Source organism: Rhodnius prolixus, unplaced genomic scaffold (assembly GCF_049639745.1).
Source record: "Rhodnius prolixus isolate KJV_2025 unplaced genomic scaffold, Rpr scaffold_2, whole genome shotgun sequence".
NCBI lineage: Eukaryota > Metazoa > Arthropoda > Insecta > Hemiptera > Reduviidae > Rhodnius > Rhodnius prolixus.
In genome coordinates, this window is record NW_027411592.1 from 14076387 (window position 1) to 14096267 (window position 19881).

Here is a 19881-nt window from a genome sequence, read left to right on the forward strand (position 1 = left end):
TTAAAAATATTTTAAAAATTTAGGATCCACAAGTAAATAAAATCAAAAAAATTATATTTTAAAAATTTAGGATAACTCCTGAATAAAATCTAAAAAACTATTTGATTGGTTAGATATGCTCCCCTCCTTCATGACGTCATCGCAATCATTTCCCAGGCTGATGTGGCTTAGCCTGACGCCATATTGAATCAAGTGTATCCGTGACACAGTAGAGAGGAAGCTGAGGAAATTTACAGGTTCACCAAAAAATAGAGAATAATATTAAGATCTAATATTTTTAGCCGCTAAGCCAATCTCTTATTAATAGTGTAATTCTCAACTCGAGTGCTTTATTAATTTTTCTGGCCGTTCCAGTCCGTATGAAGGAATGGCACTCAAAAGTGAAACTGCATCGCCACCTAATGGCGTTGCTAATATAATCAGTAAAGAAAGGTGCAGTAAAATAATAATACTTTATTACTAAGGTTTTAATTTTATAATTTCACTATATTGTCAAGGCCACCAAAGTATTTTTTTTTTATTCTATGATTAAATTTCTATTTCATCAGTCTTACACTTCGACTGAGCTATAAAAAATTAAAATGGGATCGATTATTTGAATTGACACTATTAAACCTTAATAAATTTGGGGGATTGGCTTTAGGCTTATAACAATACCATTATTACAACAGCAAATGAGTGTGCCTGCCTGACAAATAAGACACAACAAATATATTACGTCGATAAACGGCTTGTGGATAGAAGGTAGGAGCAGTATATTATAAATTGTCTATAAATGAGACTATTGAACATAAAATTTTATCCCATTAATTAAAAAAAGCATGTTAGCAATTTAAGCCGAAACGATAAAACTTGTCATCAGCCATTTTCATTTGCGGTCTTAAATTCTAAAATTATCGCTACGTCTCTATATGCTTTTTTTAACTCAGGCTGTGATGTAGAAATTGGTTTCAGTTTCCAGTACTTTTTTTTTCGGTAAACATTTTACTAATTTTATTATTACTAACTGTCCTTGAAACTATTTAAAAAAAAAAAAAAAAATTTACAGTCCGTAAGACTTTTTCCTATGATGGAGTATCGTGTACGAGAGAAGGGGGAGATGTATAGAAGTGGGGGACTGCAGTGCACTCCCAGTCGGCCGCCTTGGGAAATTAATAATCCGTTCTAGCTCGGAAACTTCGCTAGTAGTTAGTAACAGTTCCTGTTCAAAAGTAGTTTATTTTAGGTAAACAAAACTTCCACTTAATAAATCTTTATTCTTTTCGTTAAATCAACCATTTTACAGCACTGAACGTTAAATACAATTAAAGATTCGAGCATGTTTTAATTTGACGTATTATCCTCAGAACTGGTTTGTAAATTTTATTTTTGATCCTGGAACTTTTGAGGATTTTAAGATTTTTTTTAATAGGTCATAAACGAGGCAAATTTTACAAAAGTTTAAGTAAGAAATATCTGACACTAAAAATCAATAGTAAAAGGACACTAAAATAAACGCGACTGTTGCGTCACTACTTGTTCTAATGGCCACAACAAATTGTTAATTCTAAAAGGTCACTGTTTAGCCTCAGACCTAAAGCCCTAACTGGTTAATTAAATGTTAATGAGTTGTCCATTAATTTTAATTTATCGCCAAATACGTAATTATCGGTACACTAAACCTCTTTTCAACTATATACTTTTCAATTATTTTAATTGTAGTAACTTATTCGAAGTTAAACAAGCTAAGGCAAAAACTTCCTTCGAAGAATATTCGTTACAAAGGCTTCCTTTCGGAATTATTTGATTAATTTGGGAGGAGAAATTTACCATGATGATAATTGGAATAATTGCACGCAACAGGCGCAGATGTTTTTGGGACTTCTCAAAATTTTTCGAATATTAACGATTAAATAAAAGCAAATTTTTTGGGTTTCCATTTTTTCAAATCAATACAGATAATTATTTTTCGATTCAGAAAAACACAGGGGAAACTATATGATGAATCATAGAATTTATTTTTAGTTGTTATTATGTAATAGGAATTCGCATAGGACCATGTGGTTTTTAGGCAGATTTTTTTTTCTTTAGAATTAGTTTTTTCGGTTTTATATTAAACCAACTTTTTTCTTCTTTTTTTAAAAAAAACTATAAGAAAAAAATTGTTTTTAGATTAGTTTTCTTTCAAAATGAATTATGAAGGATAGAATGTAGGAATATACGAATGTATATAAAATGTGTTTCTTGCGGGAAGGGAAGGCAAGAACGTGTAATGTCCCCCACTCATGAGAGATCATTGTCCACCCCAATTATGTAGCCACTTACTTTTTTGTTACTTTCTAATACTTGGTTATGTAGGCAGGCGTAAGCTCTGATTAAATTCTAGAATTTAACCTCAGTCACCATATTGGTTTGTTCACTGGAAGTGATTCATTACGGAAATCAGATTTTTTGTATTCTAGTGACGTTTAGTAAACCAATATTACAGTTAAAGACGTAACATCTTAAACCAAATTTTTGTTCAGGGAGAAAAAATACTGTTACAGATAAATGAACTATTTAAAAAGAAAAAACTTATTAAAATCGTTAATTTTAATTTGTTTGCAGCTTCATTCGTTCACAATTACTTTCAAAATTCCTTAAAAAAATAAAAGAGCTGTACCACGCTTCTCGGCACTTCCTTGGAACTTTAATCATCAAATTTTAGTAATAGAATTAATCATATTTCGCGTCCATCCGGCTCACGAGATTTGTTAATACATTACATTTTATTCCTTTACAATTTCCTACTTATAATGTTATTATAAAAATTACTCAAGCTCTACGAACAAAATTATTCATCGAACTTGGAGAAATATAAGCTGAAATGGCCCTGAGAAAAAATACCCTTCACCTTTCACGTACGGTATTTCTAAGGATTCATGGTGGGGAGAAAGCATAAGGTTTCTTTATGGAAGGGAAAAAAAAATATGGCTAACGACAAAAGAAAGGCACACTATTGCTGGATCTAATTGAAAACATACTGTAATGGTAAAGTTATTAGCCTTTATTCCAGACTATTTTTACTGAGTAAAATAACGTTAAAAAAACAACAAGTCGTGAAATCTAAAAGTGATATTTAAGAGTTTCTGTTCTACATGGTTGATCATGAAAATGGCAGGTAGTGTATGTTAAACAAAAAAAAAAAAATTACAATTTAGTTAAAAGGTAACTAAAGTACATAACACTTCTAACTAGTCGTAATTACTGGGTCATGAAATAATTAGTTTATAAATAGATGATTTCAATTTAAAATAATCGATTCTGTTGTAAATTGTTGTATGGAAAACAAATGAAAAACAAGGTTGTATAAATAGTTACTTTTATGATATGTTTTCTATTTTAAAAAAAATCAAATTTGAAAAAATATGTACATGGTTGGGCCTTGACATAGTTTTTTTTTTAAAAAAAAAAATTCGTTTATTTTATTAATGGTGGCTTGCAAAGATATGTAATTTTGAATCTTTAAAATCGAACTAAACATTAATAGCGTATTAAGATTTAAAGATTAAAAGTATATATCTTTGCTGCTGCGTTTTTTTTTTTTTAAATATATATATTATTTTCTGGTGGAGGGTGATTATTACTATTGTAATTATTCAAACTTTAGAGGACGTAATATCTATAACGCAACTATTATTATAATACAATCGGTTAAATAGTAGGAATCTACAAGATAATTAAAATAAATTATTATTTCTCATCAAACTGCAACAAAAGTTTAAACAAAATCCAATTATTGGAAATTGCACAAATCTTCGCCCCCACCTTTGAAAAAAAAATACACGGTTCTTTACTAAGGAAGTATTCCCATGTAATTAAAGAAGATCTAAATGTGCAATATATTTAAAAGTGTGAGTTTAAGATGGCGGGTGGTTGTTGGTTACCACACGGCATCTTTCAGAGCATTAATAATTGTACTTTTTACCCGACGTTTTCAAGAAAATAATTTTGTGTTTATCTGTTTTCAAAATTAATCTGAATTTGAAACTTCAACTTTTATTGAAACTGAACGAAAAAGTGTAAATCATATTGCAAGTGATGGAGGAAGGTTATCTTGTTCCTAAAATTCTAAGTCTCGGATTTTTAGAAGGACAAAGACCATTTTGTGGGTAATACCTGTAAAATATAGACAAGGAGGTCGATTCAAAGGCCCATAGACACTGTGGTCCGTATGGATCTATTGTAGCATCCACAATGGTAACCTAACGATGTCTCAAAAGAATCTTTTTGCAAGCTCAATACAGGCAAAGCCATTTGAGAGGTGCCTCCGTATGTGTAGCTTAAAGTCGTGAATGTTCCATAGATCAGTTTAGGGAACCTCGACAAACTCTCGAAATAGTAGGAAAACGTGAAGCTTTGTCTGTTCCAAAGTTTAGCATAACCTGCAATGACCACTCTCGGATTAGGCTGGTGAGTCTTTCAAATCAGTATTGCCCGATTAGCCGATCATACTAGACTAAAGTAGCTCTGATTAAACAGGACTGCCATTAACTTTAACCAAGAGTTCAAGGTATCGTCTATAGAGTTTTGGCTTGTCTTTGGCCTTGCAGATTATGCCTTCTTGTAGTTTTAAGCAAAACCAGTAAATAAAGGCCGATTTCATCAGAACCCTTGATTCGCAATGGAAAGGTTTCAGTCCCACGTAAGCTTACTAGAGAAACCAACCAACCGATTCAATTTGCCTGCCTTCTTAAGACTGATATTTGGATTAAATGAGCATGTGCAATATTTAAAGTTTATGAAAATCAATGCAGTCATTGTCGAGAAAATTCTAAAAACATTAAAGTTCTGTGCTGAAAGATCGCACTTTATGGTTAACCGATTTTGTTTCACAAATTAAACAATTTCTTAATAATTCATAATACCAACAATGGCGCTTAATATTCCAAAGATGGCAATAAATTGTTCTGAGGGATAGTTTATAATGAAGCTGAATATGATGCCACTTGCAATTGTGCTAATGCCATATTAAAGTTTCTCAGGTTGCTAGCCAAACTGCATTATTATCTGTTTAAACGGAAAAACAAATGTTATAACTGCGTTTAATTCTCCGTTAGGAAACAATAGAGAGTCCCCTCTTCTTTTTACAAATTTAATACGCAGATTAACTGCACATCACGCTGAACGTCCTTATTTGTGTTACACTCACACATGCTGTTATTCTAAGTAGACACAGTTACATGTATCGATTAATTCGATTTCTTTATCAATAATTTATTTTTAGCTTATTAACATTATGTTTCTTTATATAATGGCTTTGATGTCTTTACATTGAACTAAAAAAAAGTCTTTTTGCATTAGAAAGAAATTTACAAAAATAATTTCGTGGTCATTTTCATTTAGAATAAAGGATTTTTACCGATTCTATTAACACATTGTTTCAAAATAGTCCAAGAACTTACCCTAGCATATTTAGCGTGCTTGCTGACTAGTATTAGATAATTTTTTGATAACTAGGGTATTTTGTGGGAATTAAAAATTCGTTCTAGCGACATGAGGTGAAATAATTGCCTAATATTCGCGAAATGTCTGCTAGTTCATTGCAAATAACGGTCTTGGCTGAAGGGCCTTCCAATTTCCTCAAGATATTTGAAACATTTAATTACAATTACATTACATTACATCGTCCAATTAAATTCTAATTCTCGATCGTTTTAATTTTATAGTTTCTAACAGAACAGAGTGGCGACTTTGCTTACTTTAGAAAAACTAAATATCCGCGTTTATATTGTGATATAATTGATGTAATTGCAGCAGTAGCTTTCGTAATTAAAAGAGTGTTATAGTCAAAACTTCTTTTATCCTAAACTTCGCTAGATGAAATATTTCAGGGTTTGTGAATGATGAAAAATCTATCGGTTTTGAATAATGCTAGACACCTGTTGAAAAGAGTGTACTACAGCAACAGGTGTCAAACAATGTTAGGGGGAGACCTACCTTGTGTTTAACTTGACTCTAGTCTATTCATTTCAAATGGTAACCTTTTTTAATGAAAGAGTGCAGGTTATGGATATGTTCTGGCGTTGAATAGAAATTCTATTTTTTGTGGCTTATCTGTGTCTTGGAAGATCACTCCCAAGGTTGCTCACTGAAGCTGATTTTGATGAAATTCTCAAAATTTAGGATGGATAAAACTGTTGAATTTTATAATTATCATAAGTTGAATGGTAACTCGGTAAAACGATCCTTGGCTTCCTTTGCTTTGCGAGGGAGTTCCGCGGCCCTGGATTAGAGAAGTAGTATAATCGCTGAAAATTCAAGCCATTAATATTTACCTCGCCATCACGTTTACCAGATTACTTTAAGTTGGTCATGATGTGGGAAGAAGTACACGATCTCTTGCAAGGAAGGTATTCTACGGGTTGGTGTTGGCCAAAATTTAAAATTATGTGCTCCTACGGCAAGACACGTAAACATTGGCAAAATAATTGAATTTCTATCAACAAAACGCCCATTGCAAAAATATTGGAACTTTGGATTTCGTCACTACATTTGGCATCCATTTTTCTGTTTCCAATTATTGTGGAACCTGAAAACTGAAGTTATAGTGACATATCTACTGATTATTTATTGATATTAGTCTCCTTAGACTACACTTTTGGTTTGTGCATTCTGATCAGATCTTCTGCTAGTTTATGATTTTAAAGCAGATTTTACCTTATGTACCCTGAATAAATCTAATAAAAAAATCTACTCTGTAGACTCGCACAATTTCACCCACCCCAAATCTCAAAATCCTAACGTATAAATCACCTTTAGAATTTGAACCGACCTTTTTGTGAGAAGTATGACATCTCAGGAACCCCATAATCCACCTTCTCTAAAAAAGAGGGAAGTGCAAAACCCTAGAATGCATCTAAAGGTCCTACTTGTATTTAGTGAAAATACAAACTTTAAAAGAACGAAACCTTTTGATTTTATCTGTAAAAGCACCACGGGTATATTGTATCCTGTAACGGACTTCCATCCATCATCAGAGATAGATTAACCAGTTTGCAGTACAGATTTCAACTTCACTTATGTTTCCGTCTTGATGACCACTTAATATCTAGAGACGGAAACAAAAGCGTAGTTGTAATCTCTAAATCGGAGCTTTATTTAATTTACTTCCGGCAGTCGGACCTAACCACATTAAAAAAAAAAACTAGTATGTTTTAAAAAAAAAACTGTGGAGGGGGAGAAAATAATGTTCGTCTAGAAACTATCGATTTAAAAAAAAATCGATCCAAAAATATGCTACTAAATTTGGTTATTACTAATTTTATACAATTTTTTGAAATAAAAGTGATTTATTGCGCAATATGTACAGCTAAATTTTTAAAAAAAATAATAATAATATAAGGGAGGGGATTAGCTATGCTGTTAGCGTACTGGACTTCCACGCGGAGGTCCCAGGTTCGAATCCAACTGCTGACCCTTAGATTTTCTCTTCCTACGAGCTTCTTACAGCTCACTGCCCGTAGATGGACAGTGTTGTCTGTAACGAGAGAACACTGTCCGGAGGCCGGCAGTGCACTGGAAAAAGCTCCGGGCGCCAATAACCTTAGATGTTATCGCGCCTCAAATAAAAAATAATAATAATAATTTCTTTTGCCAACTATGGGAGTCATTTTAAAGAAGATAAAAAATAAAATCAGTATAAAAATCAATTTTCGACTGAAGCCTAGATTGGGTTCTTTGGTGGCACGTGAATATAAAAATGTTCAATTTAAATATTGAGCAATATTTATTTTCCTATTTCCGGTGGATCCATGAACACACACACACAACGCCCGCCCAGTTTTTCTCAGAGGTCCTTAAAACGGATATTCCCGATGATGACACAAATTGAAAATAAACCTGCCTAGTTTACAATATTTTCTTTAAAGGAGGATTAAACGCATGGAATATTTAGATATGGGGCTAGAAAGTGCATAACAGTTAATAGTTACGGTAGGTCAGTTATAAGAGAAGAGCCACGATGTTATTTATACCAAAGTATTCCACCTCTTAGGCCACCACTCTGTGGGTGGTTTTGTAAACAGTGAAAAGCTACCTACCGATTATGGGGCTATTGTGCGGCGGTGGTATTAACTTCCATTTTTAATCACTCCTCTCGATGTTATGTAGTTTTGATATTAGCTCTTTCTGTCTCAGTTAATTTTCCATAAATATTTGTTCAGACAATGTTTAGGCGTTCATTTTTACCCTTTTTATGATTTATGCTTAGGAATTTAATAAAGGATTTAGTAAAGAACACGTTAATATTAATAAATTGTACTATTTTTACTTTTCTCGGATTTCAACAAAGCTTTGCAACATCTGACTTACTATTCTAGAAATCATTCTCGAAGTGGACTAAACAAAATTATCGAGTGAAAGTTTATTGAACAGTTAAAATTTCTATAAATAATTCCGACGTATTCATATTGAAAAGTCTATGTAACTTAATGAAAACAAATTCATAAATTATAATCAAGTATTGGGCATTATCTTTTCAAGGATAAGTAAATTTAGATAACGTATGGCACATAAATTATTATCAGTGAAAAATTATCGCCTCATCAGGTTTATTGATGCACAGATACACCACGTATGGATGCTCACATAAATTTTACTAAACTCATGGGTGATCATGTTCACTGAATAATAATAATAATAATGTAAAAATTTTAACCTTCATAGATTTTAAGAGAAAATTGCAGTTACCGTTAAGAACTAACTAACTAGTAACGGTAAAATAGTTACCGTTTCATTCTATACTTTGAACATCGTTTTGGAACAATAACTTGCTTGTAATCCTCCAATTATCCACCTAATTCTTGGGAAAAGTGTTTTCCATATATTGTTCATAATTCCTTCCAAGTAGAAACAGGTGGGAAAACATTTTTTTAATGTCAGAAAAGAAAAGTGAAAAAAGTCAAATCTAATATAAAAAAAAATATCGATATAGTCGCTTTGAGATGGCTAGAACTAGCTTGAAGTCATTTGAGTCGATTTGTAAAGATTGTTACTAACGCAATCCTTACACTTACTAAGATTGTATGTAATAACAATAAATAAAAATAGTGAAAATACAAGCCGAAACTGACAAAAACTACTATAAAAGTAGCTTTTTTTCGAATATGGAATTTTGACCAAAATTTTGTGATCAGGAAGTATTAATTAATTTTTTTTTATTAAAATCAAATCAGTGATTTTATTTCACAAAGGAGAAAATCAAATTAAAAATGGGCTTTTGATATTTTTGTTTACAATCTTAGTTATTTCAAAAGATTAACGTTTCATTTCATTCTTATTTTTTTCATTTTAAAACATTAATTTTATATTTAGTTTTATTTCCTCAAAAAATAATAATAATAATTTTTTCTAGGTATTTATTTTTGATGACATGTCTCTGTAGTAAGATTAGATAATATTGAAATTCCGAGGGAAATGTTTTCTTCTGATTACATTTAAAATTCAATTACACTTTATTATCTGTTTGATTACTTTATTTTAAATTCATTGAATTTATTTATTTAATTAATAATAGAAAACGTATATTAAACATAGTTAAAGTAGAATTCAAAATGTTATTTTCGTAGAAAACTTTTAGAACTAACAGAATGTAATATTATTTAAAGTTCAAAAAAATATTTATATATTTACTGTTTTTCATTACTAAAAAAAGAACAATATCTGAGGATTCATCATAAAATAGGACCTTTATGGAAAGCGTGATGTTACGTCATTTGAAACAAAAGCACTAGGCCTTTTACTGAGAAACTGATATACGGATGCTACAAATTGTTCAGTTGAATCTAATTCTACTAACGCTGGTAATATCATATTAAAATAACACTTTAGAGTGGGACACTTCCGTTTAGATACTTCCGTTCCCCCACTCTTGATCTTCTTGAGAAAAAGTTAATACTTCTAATATGAGGGGTTAACATCAATGTTTAAAGATACCACCTAAAGCAGTACAATATCGTACACAACAGCTTTATTATTTTCTGCAACTCTTTCATACCATTTATTAATTACCAATTTAATTAGTTCCCTATTTTGACAGAAAATAATTTAAAAAAACATGTTCTTTTTAAAACCAACTCCAATTTTATAAGTAAAAAGTTTAATTATCTGTACATTGATATGCGTTAACTCTGATAAGATAAACATTTTTAAAGTACAGATTTAGAATTTATTGTTACTTTTAGAAACAATTTTTAACTTTTCAAATTAAAGCAATAGTTGGTGAAGAGGTATTTAGATATTATGTAAACTAAAGCTATTGTTTACTAGGGTTTAAGACATTAAAATATTCTAACTGTAAAATAGGATTCAGATTACGTCAAAAGATATTTTTATTAGTTGGAATTTATTTTGATGATATTTCTGTTGAAAATGAGGTTAGATCAGATCTGATATTTAGTTCTAGTTACGTGGAATCAATTAAGTTAAAATGTATTTATCTTCGTGAATATCGCAAACAGTACAACAAATTAACATTTAAAAAATTAGTATTTTCCTTATTAGTAATGTCAGAATTTATTGTTCAATTATTACTAATAATCAATCTTACTTCATACTTATTTATATAATTTTTTTTTTTCTGTTGAGTCAGTGTAATGGAAGTTACTTTTCTCCTTATAACTGTAGCAACGTTATCTGTATCCTCCAAGGTCATTGTAATGAATAATAAGTTAAAGTGAAGGAATAATTTTCAATTTTTTGGCCTGCCAAATGTTGATCTAAATGAACTTTTAGGGAAAAAGGCAACTGATGTGGTGACGTATGTAAATTTGATTTTATTTACTCTCTCTCAGATTTGGAATATTAAAACATATTTAATTGTTCTCAATGTCAGCAGTCATATAATAAAATCAAGGTAACAAACTAATATCTTTGAAAAATGGCTGCCCGGGAGATAAACATTTCATTAGGATCTGCTAGGTTGAGATATTTCTCTATTAATATTCCCAAGGAAGTAAATCTTCCAAAAAAGTAACATTTTCTGATGTTCAGATTTGTAGCCTGGTTTAGCAGTTTTATAATCTTCTATTGGGAGACAATCGTGTAAAACCTTTGGCGACCATCCTATTTCTTCTAATACTCCATTTAAGGGGAAAGAGTCTTCATTTTGTGGAGACTAATTTTTGAGGGTGGACATTGCAATGTTCGGGATGCATTGAGTATCTGGGATGTCTCTGACTGCCGGCTACAATCTCTTCCAAAAACTTTACTGAAGCAAACAGTTACGATCTTAGAGAAGCATTAGGGGTGATTAGGAAATTGTTACACTTGACTATCGGCTTCCCGCTCTACATGAGGCTTTCCTGAAGAACTTAGGCAGGAGGAAGTTCGCTACCTGGAATTCCCTTGAAGGGAATCTTCTTGTGTATACCTTGGAAGACTTGATTAGAAGAGCTAAACTGGCTACCCATACAGTGGTTGTCGAATATTATGATTCCCTAAATTGGCTATATGTGCTTATTGAATGTAGCTTCCTGTACAAATTATAGGATAATGCGCCATATTGCTGCGTGTGGAAATGTTGAATGCAATAGTAGTCGGTTCATTTCAAGTAAGATTGCATGTTCTGTATGCATTTTGTAAAGTATCACTTCCAGAGTAAAAAGTGCCTCTACTTTGTTTGATTATCAGTTCAACTGTGCATAGTCTACCTACCCTTGGCAGGAAGCCAAGATCCTAGAAGTAGGTGGTAGCTACTTCAATGCTTCACAAGATGAATGTAGCATTGTTCAAGTAGGACTCGACATAAATACTAATAACTTTAATTTGTAAGCTGTAATATTTTAAAGTGGTATTATTTGGTAAATTTTGTATTAGGCTGAGCTAGAATTCATTCTGAGGGTTTAATACAAATAGTAGCGCCCATAAACTCACTTCCAGCCCGTCGTCTTGTTTGTATTGTTAGGCTGAGATGTCAGCAGGTATGTCAAAATCCCTAAATAAGTGACTTATTCGCTTCACCTTCGTTTTTGCAAACTTCTGTTTTTGGGCGATACTCGTTTCCACTTTTGCCACCAGAAATCTTGTCCTACCAAATTTTGGCTCAATGATTTTACAGAATATAAAGTGTTCAGATTTTCCTAGTAAGCATTATACCCTAGTTTATCACTAGGAGCGATCGCAATCCAGGTCAACTGCAATTCGATTTTTTTTTTATGCCTCCCTTCACTGTCACTGTTTCTCCATTGATGGCATTCGACTGCAAATTGTAGCTGAGTGCAATTAGTTGCATACATCAAGTTTCTGCAGTCAGCTAATAGTGTGAATATTGAGAGTGACATCCACTGGGTGTTTACCGCAGAGAAACTAAGATCAGTAAGAATTAGCAAGCCCACTGCCTTCTAATTGAATTACAACTCTTAACTAGTTCTTCGACTTCATTCCCTCACCTTCAGCCTCATCTGGGAGTTCATCCAAATTGTACACAGTTCTTCTCAGTCTATATTTTCTAGGAAGGTTGCCATCAGATATTTCGCTTATTTTTCTATGCATACATGATATCCTAAACGTATTATTGGCAATATATTCTATAATATATAAGTATAATCAATGAAAACAAATTTGATGGAGTTAGTTTTTAAAGTGCAATACATTTATTCAAGGTTTTCTTTTTATTTTTGCTGGACGCTTGATAATTTCATGCACGGGTAAACCTTGATATGCCCCCACTTATAAATTTAAATTTAGAAAAATGAGAGTGTCCAAGAACATAAAGGTGTAGTAAAAAAGTTTTAATTACTTTTCTTTTCTTTGTTAATTCTTAATTACGCATTTTATTTAATGCGATTACATTTCTGTTCTCTTATTTATTTATTTATATTAAATTATTTATCTCACCATTCACTGTATTACAAAGAAAGAACTTAATATTAATGGAAGAAAGTTATTCATATTTGTTTGCTTATAATGATTATCTTTGTTTCTTTGTATTTCAAAATTATTTGTTTAGAAATTTCAACCCGAAAATATGTAAGTTATTAGATTAAATTCTACTGGGAAGGATGCCCAATCTGTTGTTTGAGTGTGAGAAAGGAACCCACATGAAAGTGTATAATTAGATAACTAACTAAATATGGAAACTACACTTGTTTACTATCGCCACAATAATAGTTTCGGATATCTTTAGCTTTGATTGGATTTTATTGAAATATAGAACGTATTCCTAGCTACGGAAACTTTCTGTCTTCTTTGTAATTCTCAATTTTGTAAAGATTTCCTACTAGTAGTAAATATTTTTGCTTTCATTTTCCAAATCTACCTTAAAAAAAAAAATATTTTGATTTATTTGTCCCTTTTGCGCGTTGTGTTAGAATCAGATTGAACTTAAATCGCCGTATAAGCATCAATATGAAATTCTTTATCCTTAGTTTTTTTTAATTTATATTTTTAAAAACGTTTTCCATAAGTGGCTGATGTGGTTTACTTTAAACAGTACATATGTATACTCATTCCCACATTTAGATCTACAAGTTTGAAATACTTTACCAGGTGGTTTAATGGTTACGATGGAAAATTACGGTAAACGATTAGGCTTCCTAAGAATGTCATTTTCCCTTAATGAATATCATTATCACTTACATAATATTTAAAATGATTAAAGAAGTTACCAAAATTAGAAATTTTGAATAAAATAAAGTGACACTAAGTGCGAATATCGTGATTTCCTCCTGCGCGATTTTCTAGATGGCCATAATTCATTAAACTTGATGTACTGGACTACTCAACTGAAAACATCTCTTTCCTGCAAACATCACTGCAAGTGATAATCCCAGTGTGTGTAATCTATAGTTTTGTACCTGTGTAAACTTAATACAAATATGTTGCTCAAATTTTGTGTTTGCAGAAAATTTGGCAACTAAATTTACAATTTAAGAATTGTGAGAGAAAATCATATGTTTTATTTATTTCATTTATTAAATTCTTGATAACCAGCGCAGGTGTAAACTGTGAATTCATCTTGTTACGAAATTATTTTTATCCCAGCTGTCATTATAAAAATTATTACAAAATTGAGAAAAAAATAAAATATCAGAATTACCAAATTACGTTAACTTTTTTTCTTATTTTTTGTTGATCATCGCATTATTCTGGAATACTTAAGTTTATTAGGCAGACCTACTTCTTGTCTACATTTTTAACTCCATACTAATGATAATGGGTGCATATGGTGAAACGTCTTAATTGCAATTCTAGGTATTTGGTAATTTATTATGGTAGATTCTGGCTGATTTATTATAAACGACTGTACTAAGTAACTTCTATTTACGCATTGCCTAAAATCGCTTCTTCTTCTTCTTAATCCAATACTTCTTGTATCGCTAAAGCAGTGTCAGTATTCTGATGGGCATTCTCCCAAGTGTCTTCATCCTGAGCATTATATAGTAAATGTAAAGTAGTAAATTGTTTATTTTTTTCAGGTAGGGTTTTACGTCCAACTACCAATTTGTGTCGTGGACGGAGGCGACTAGCAAACATACTTAACTGTAAATTTCTTTTATTAACCATTAAATAAAATCCAAGACCTAAGACCGGGAATCGAACCCAGTACCACAATACATATTTGCTGTACAGGTCTCGCCTCTAACCTCTCGGCTACCGTGGTGCCTCTGAGCACTTATATGAGCAGAATGTTACTTTATATATATTTTAAATCAATTTCCGGAAGCTACTTTTAGAGTATGACTCTAATTCTTAATACTAAATGATTATTTTTCGACCATTTCGTAATATTTTTTCCTGCCCTGTTCAGGATTTGTTTTCTACGAAAAATACTGCATTTAATGGCTTCCCCTCCCCATAAATGGAGGCAAAAATCTCATCAGTCATTTATGATAGGTAATACTAGAAAAGTTCCCGTAAAAACATTTAAATGTATTCAAAAATAACTACGTAACATTTTAATACTAAGGATACCACGCGATTCAAAAGAGTTCAAGGTCATCATCAAATAAAGATTCAATGTGCTAATAAAATTTTTGCTGTTGATTTATCGGTTTTATGGATCAAAACGTCCGATTTTTATGTCATTAGTTTAGGAAATTTAGATATGTTACAATGGTTTTAATTTTTTAAATAATATGTCTATTTTGGTATACTTGGCTAATCTGTAGATACAAAAAGCAAGAAAAACCTTTCTATCCTGTTATTTTAAATAATTGTTACACGGAAATTTAGAAACGGCTGCAAGTCAATATTTTCTAATTGAAGATGTGGTTTGGTCCTTGTTTTGCTTCTTACTTGGTTGGTATTATATTGCATTTAGTTAGTTAGGTAGAACATTACTTTCTGCTTTCTAAAATAGGCAGCTTAACACGCTTTATCCGACATTTTTTGATTGATGCAAAAGAAAACTTGGTGTAAAACAACCACACAACTTCTTACGAATCGTAGTTAATCAATTTTTACAAATGGCCAACAACTATCCAGGTGGCAATAGCACCATAACTTCTCCCACCCTCAACAAGTTTGACACTCAAACTAACCTTGCCCATATTCCCATAAAATTTCTTCAAAAATACTTTTTTTCCCCCAGTAAAATGTTGGAAATAAATTTATGGAGATTTTAAGTAGGAATTAACCAAATAGATTAAAGAATATCAATCAATGCTGCTTGTTTGCACAATTTAAAAAAAAATAATAAATTCTGTAAAATCATATTATTGGTTAACAACAAATTTTGGTATCGATCATACATTGATATAGTGTAGATGCCGATATTTCAGAAGTTGTCTTTAAGAGGATATGCCACTGTTCCTGGAGAACCCAGCTCTCTATATAAAATAAAGCCTTGCAATGAATTTTATCGGTACAAATAATAGGCACTTGAATTTTTGTTTTTGATAAACCTCATTTCTGATCGAGGGTTTTCCTCAGGCGCATTGTAAGAGCTACGCCAAATCTTCCACCATTCAACCTACCTATATTCTTCCAGCTCAAAGTCCCTTCACATAATTGTAAATGCACCATCATACTTACATCTCTAATCATAACCTCCATTCTAAATTTCCACCTCAATCTAGCCGATCACTCATCGTCCAATCTGTATCCACACACTCCCATACTGAAAAACTCATGCAGACCTTATATAAAAGTAGTTTATTCCCCCATCAGGTGACTTAACAAGTGAAATTATTATGAAAGATCAATTTCGAAAATTGACACAATTTACTTTCCTATATAAGAAATTTTTATTCCTTAAGTGAAAAATATTTAAATGTAAAATAGGTTCAAGGAAAATTTAGATTATCTTTTATTAAAGGAAAGAAAAGCTTAAAATTCATAATACAAAATTTACCTTAGTCTTGTTCTAAAATATATAGTTATGCAAACTTTTTACACAATTGGTATTAAGATTTGAAAAGAAGCAATCTATTTGTGTACTATATAGGATGAAAACGCAAGTAGTTTGGGATCAATGCTAATTTTATCGATTGAATAAATAAATTATTTAAAATCGATTTATTTTAAATAAATTTTTGTTGCATTCTTCTACCATTTCCAATTTATTTAGAATCGTTATTATTGTGACTATACACATTTCTATTCATATTAAATGCCATCAAGGTTTTTTTTAACTAGCATTAAGTTTTAAAATTTGTATTATTTCAGCTGTTAAACGTCTTTTGTTATCTAAATTTATTATTAACGTGACGACTGGAAATATGGATGGAAATATTTTTATTAAAAGCAAAGTAACATTCATAAAAAAAATACTATTAAAATAAAAAACATTGACAAGGGCAATGTTACCGACTGCCAAGAGTCCTAGTTGTCTGTATGTAAAAAGTAAAATAGTATAAAAATAATCAAAGATAGTAAAGCATCTGAGATAATAATTTTTAATAATAGAAATTGAACCGAAAAACCGTAATACATTCTATTTCTGTTACTGCTAGCTAGTAATTGTCACCGTTCAGATTTTCGATGTTAAGTATTCATACGAAATGTCCCCGCCTTGAGGTCCCCCTAGTCTGAAAAAGTGGTTTTACAACTATAAAGTCTGCAAGAGTGGGGGGAGGAGACTGTCTACCTTAGTGAGGTCACCATAACTGAATAACAAAATCCTGGAACAAAACATTCGCTAGAAAATAATTCAATTCGGAAATTTATGGGCTAAATGGAGAACTAAGAGATCAAGAGATACCACTCTCTCTTCCGCCCTCTCTTAAAAGGAAACCTCAACTAACTCTGTAATATCTGTATGATATTACATTATTATGAAGAGAGGGCGGAAGAGAGAGTGATATCTCTTGATCTCTTAGATCTCCATTTAGCCCATAAATTTCCGATTTGAATTATATTCTAGCGATTGGAAGTTGTAGGTATAAACACTAGTAAAATAAGCGGAAATCCTGCAATGGAATATCAGATCTCAGTAATTTACATTGATAGATGCGGATTACTGCAAAACTCTCGGTGAATCATTTTTTTAATTTTATTTTTCCGACTTCAAAAATAAGTAAATAAATAAAAGTCTTAGGGAGATGCTTTAATTTCTTAGTTGAAGTTCGTAAATTATTTATGTAATTAGGGTTCGAAAAATGTTTAAATTCTTAGAGTAGTTTTAAAGCCAGAGTCAGTCAAACCAGAATTTCAAGCAGGTAATATCCTATCCCTTTTTTCTGGTAACGGTTTATGTCTGACTGGAGCTTTAGAACTAATGAATATCTTTTTAGTTGAATTTTCCATTAGTCACCATTAATTAAGAGCACAACTTTTTAATAATTGTGCCATTATTAAATAAAAAAGTGCATTTTAATTAAAATACAAATCATTAAATGATTTCGGGACAGTTGAACTCCATTTTTTATTTGCTTAAATATTTTTTGTTAACTACAAAAAAAATGTATCTTGTATTTCTTTCTTCATTTTTTAAAACAAAATGCAGCTTTCTTTTTTGTTAACTTTAAAATTTGAAAATTACGTTTTTATACCTAAATGAAAGTATAAGCTTAGTTATTAATTTTTTTTTTTTCTTTTACCCTAAAGAATTTACAGTTCATAAGCTACTTGAACCTCTGATGGACGTCAACAAACTCTAAAGCTTTGTAAAATTATTACTTTAGGGTGGGGAGGCAACCCTACGCAGTCAATAGACGTTCGTACAAACTCGTACTTGTTCGAGTTAGAAAAGAGGAATGCACTCTACCTGCCTCCTCATAATGTCCCCACCTCTAAATTTCCGTTTGTTTTGTAAAAGTTTACTCCCGCCAATAGCGAATTGTATTGTACGCTTGAACTGAGCTAACACTACATTTGGACCAATGTACAAGCGTTTGTGCTATTTCTTGTCTACAGTGACAATTCTGTAAAAGCAGATAATTTTTTTTTTTTTTTTCAACTATCGTATCCATGTGTTAACTGCCGTAAAAGAACTGAAAATGTTGGAATTTAGGTGGGTTTTTACCGACGAAAAAGTTGGTATTTTTACTAAAATGACCTTTATTTTTTTTTAATTTTGACAGTCATCTTTAGAGACGCTCATTGAATTCGATTATCAAGTACCTCTTTCGTCCTAATTACACTATTTTTTCGGATACCTGTTTCGAGTAAAATAATCTGATAGGTTTATTATGTAGTTACAGGCTTACTGAAGTTTTTAAACAAATTACAAAATCTGCCATTAAAACTAAGTTTAGTTCCACTTCTCTAATTAAATTACTTCATTGTTTTCCCATCACAAAATTCACATTTTTTTTTTGTTTTTTTTTTTAATGGAAATATACCATTTAGTTAGCATAGTAAAGTCAGTAAGCTGGTTTAAAACCTTGCTTATTTTACAGTTAGTCTTAAACTTATTCAAGTGACGAAGATAACATTAAAATGACGCTAAAGTACGAATAATAGTAACATATGTATTTTATAAAGTAATATATGTAATGGAAGAATCTATTTCAATTCGATTCGTTCGATGAATGGTTTGGGTGGGAGTATTGATCATATTTATTAAGTTATGACCCATTTTAGAAATTATCTTGACTATTTTTGTAATCCATTAATTGATTTTTAAAACAAGGGAAATACGAGCAACCATTGCTGCTAAGAGTGATGCCAGTAAACCATGTAATCTTTTTTTCAGGTTACAATTCCAGTAGCCATATTTCTCATAGCATTTAAAATAATGTGACTGCATTTTTGTTTTTTTAAAATATTAATATGTACTATGAAATGCTCTTATTTTCTATCATTCTACTTCTATTTATTTGACATACTGTCTATTTCAAATGTTATTTTTATAAGATATATTTATTTCATTGTTTTTTGATGCTAACCTCAAAAATTCTGAATGAAAGACTAATTAGTTCATTCATTTGCAATTTGTTTTCGTAAACATTCTAGTTTAGATGTAACTTCAATTGAACGCATGTGCAGTATCTGAGGTTATGTTGCATACCATTATGTACGTATTATATGCGTACATAATTAAATAGCGTTTAGTGAATTTCAATAATTTCCAAAGGCAGAAGAAAAATCATAAATTTCATTTCCCAATTTTCTATAAAATTTTGTTTTTCTTAATAATTCGAGGTTGAGAGTTGTTAAAAACCCATCAGTTCTCCCAAATCTATGTGATTATAGTGAATTTTCAACCTTCATATTAATTTCTTGCCCCGAGAACTAAAAAATGTCTTTATCCAAAAAGTTCGCAAAGTGGGGGTACTGTTTTTTTCCCATTTCAACGATGATGACAAAATTTTAATCTATTGTTTTAGTTAAGAATTGCCCAAGTATGTTAAAAATAACTATACCTTAAAATATACCTAAAAAATGTAAAAAACATATCCGAAGGTTTTAGGGAGCGTTTACCATAACAGGATTACTGTTTTGTGTAACACTAACTCATAACATGATCAATTCATTTCA

General features: G+C 31.1%; 1 protein-coding gene across 7 annotated transcripts in view; it reads left to right on the top strand.

Annotated features, from left to right (window-relative positions):
- Nucleotides 1-174: 174 nt before the first annotated feature.
- Nucleotides 175-19881, top strand: part of LOC141449028 (uncharacterized) — a 31838-nt gene continuing 12131 nt past the window's right edge. The window contains exon 1 of one of the 7 annotated variants that reach the window (XM_074118037.1): nucleotides 175-432. In XM_074118037.1, coding sequence (XP_073974138.1) covers nucleotides 368-432 — 65 coding nt within the window. In that variant the 5' untranslated portion in view covers nucleotides 175-367. Of the gene's footprint in view, nucleotides 433-523; nucleotides 745-16636; nucleotides 16793-18208; nucleotides 18413-18781; nucleotides 18852-19273; nucleotides 19418-19881 lie in introns of those variants that run through there. The other 6 variants (XM_074118036.1, XM_074118042.1, XM_074118038.1 and 3 more) reach the window with 6 other exon arrangements.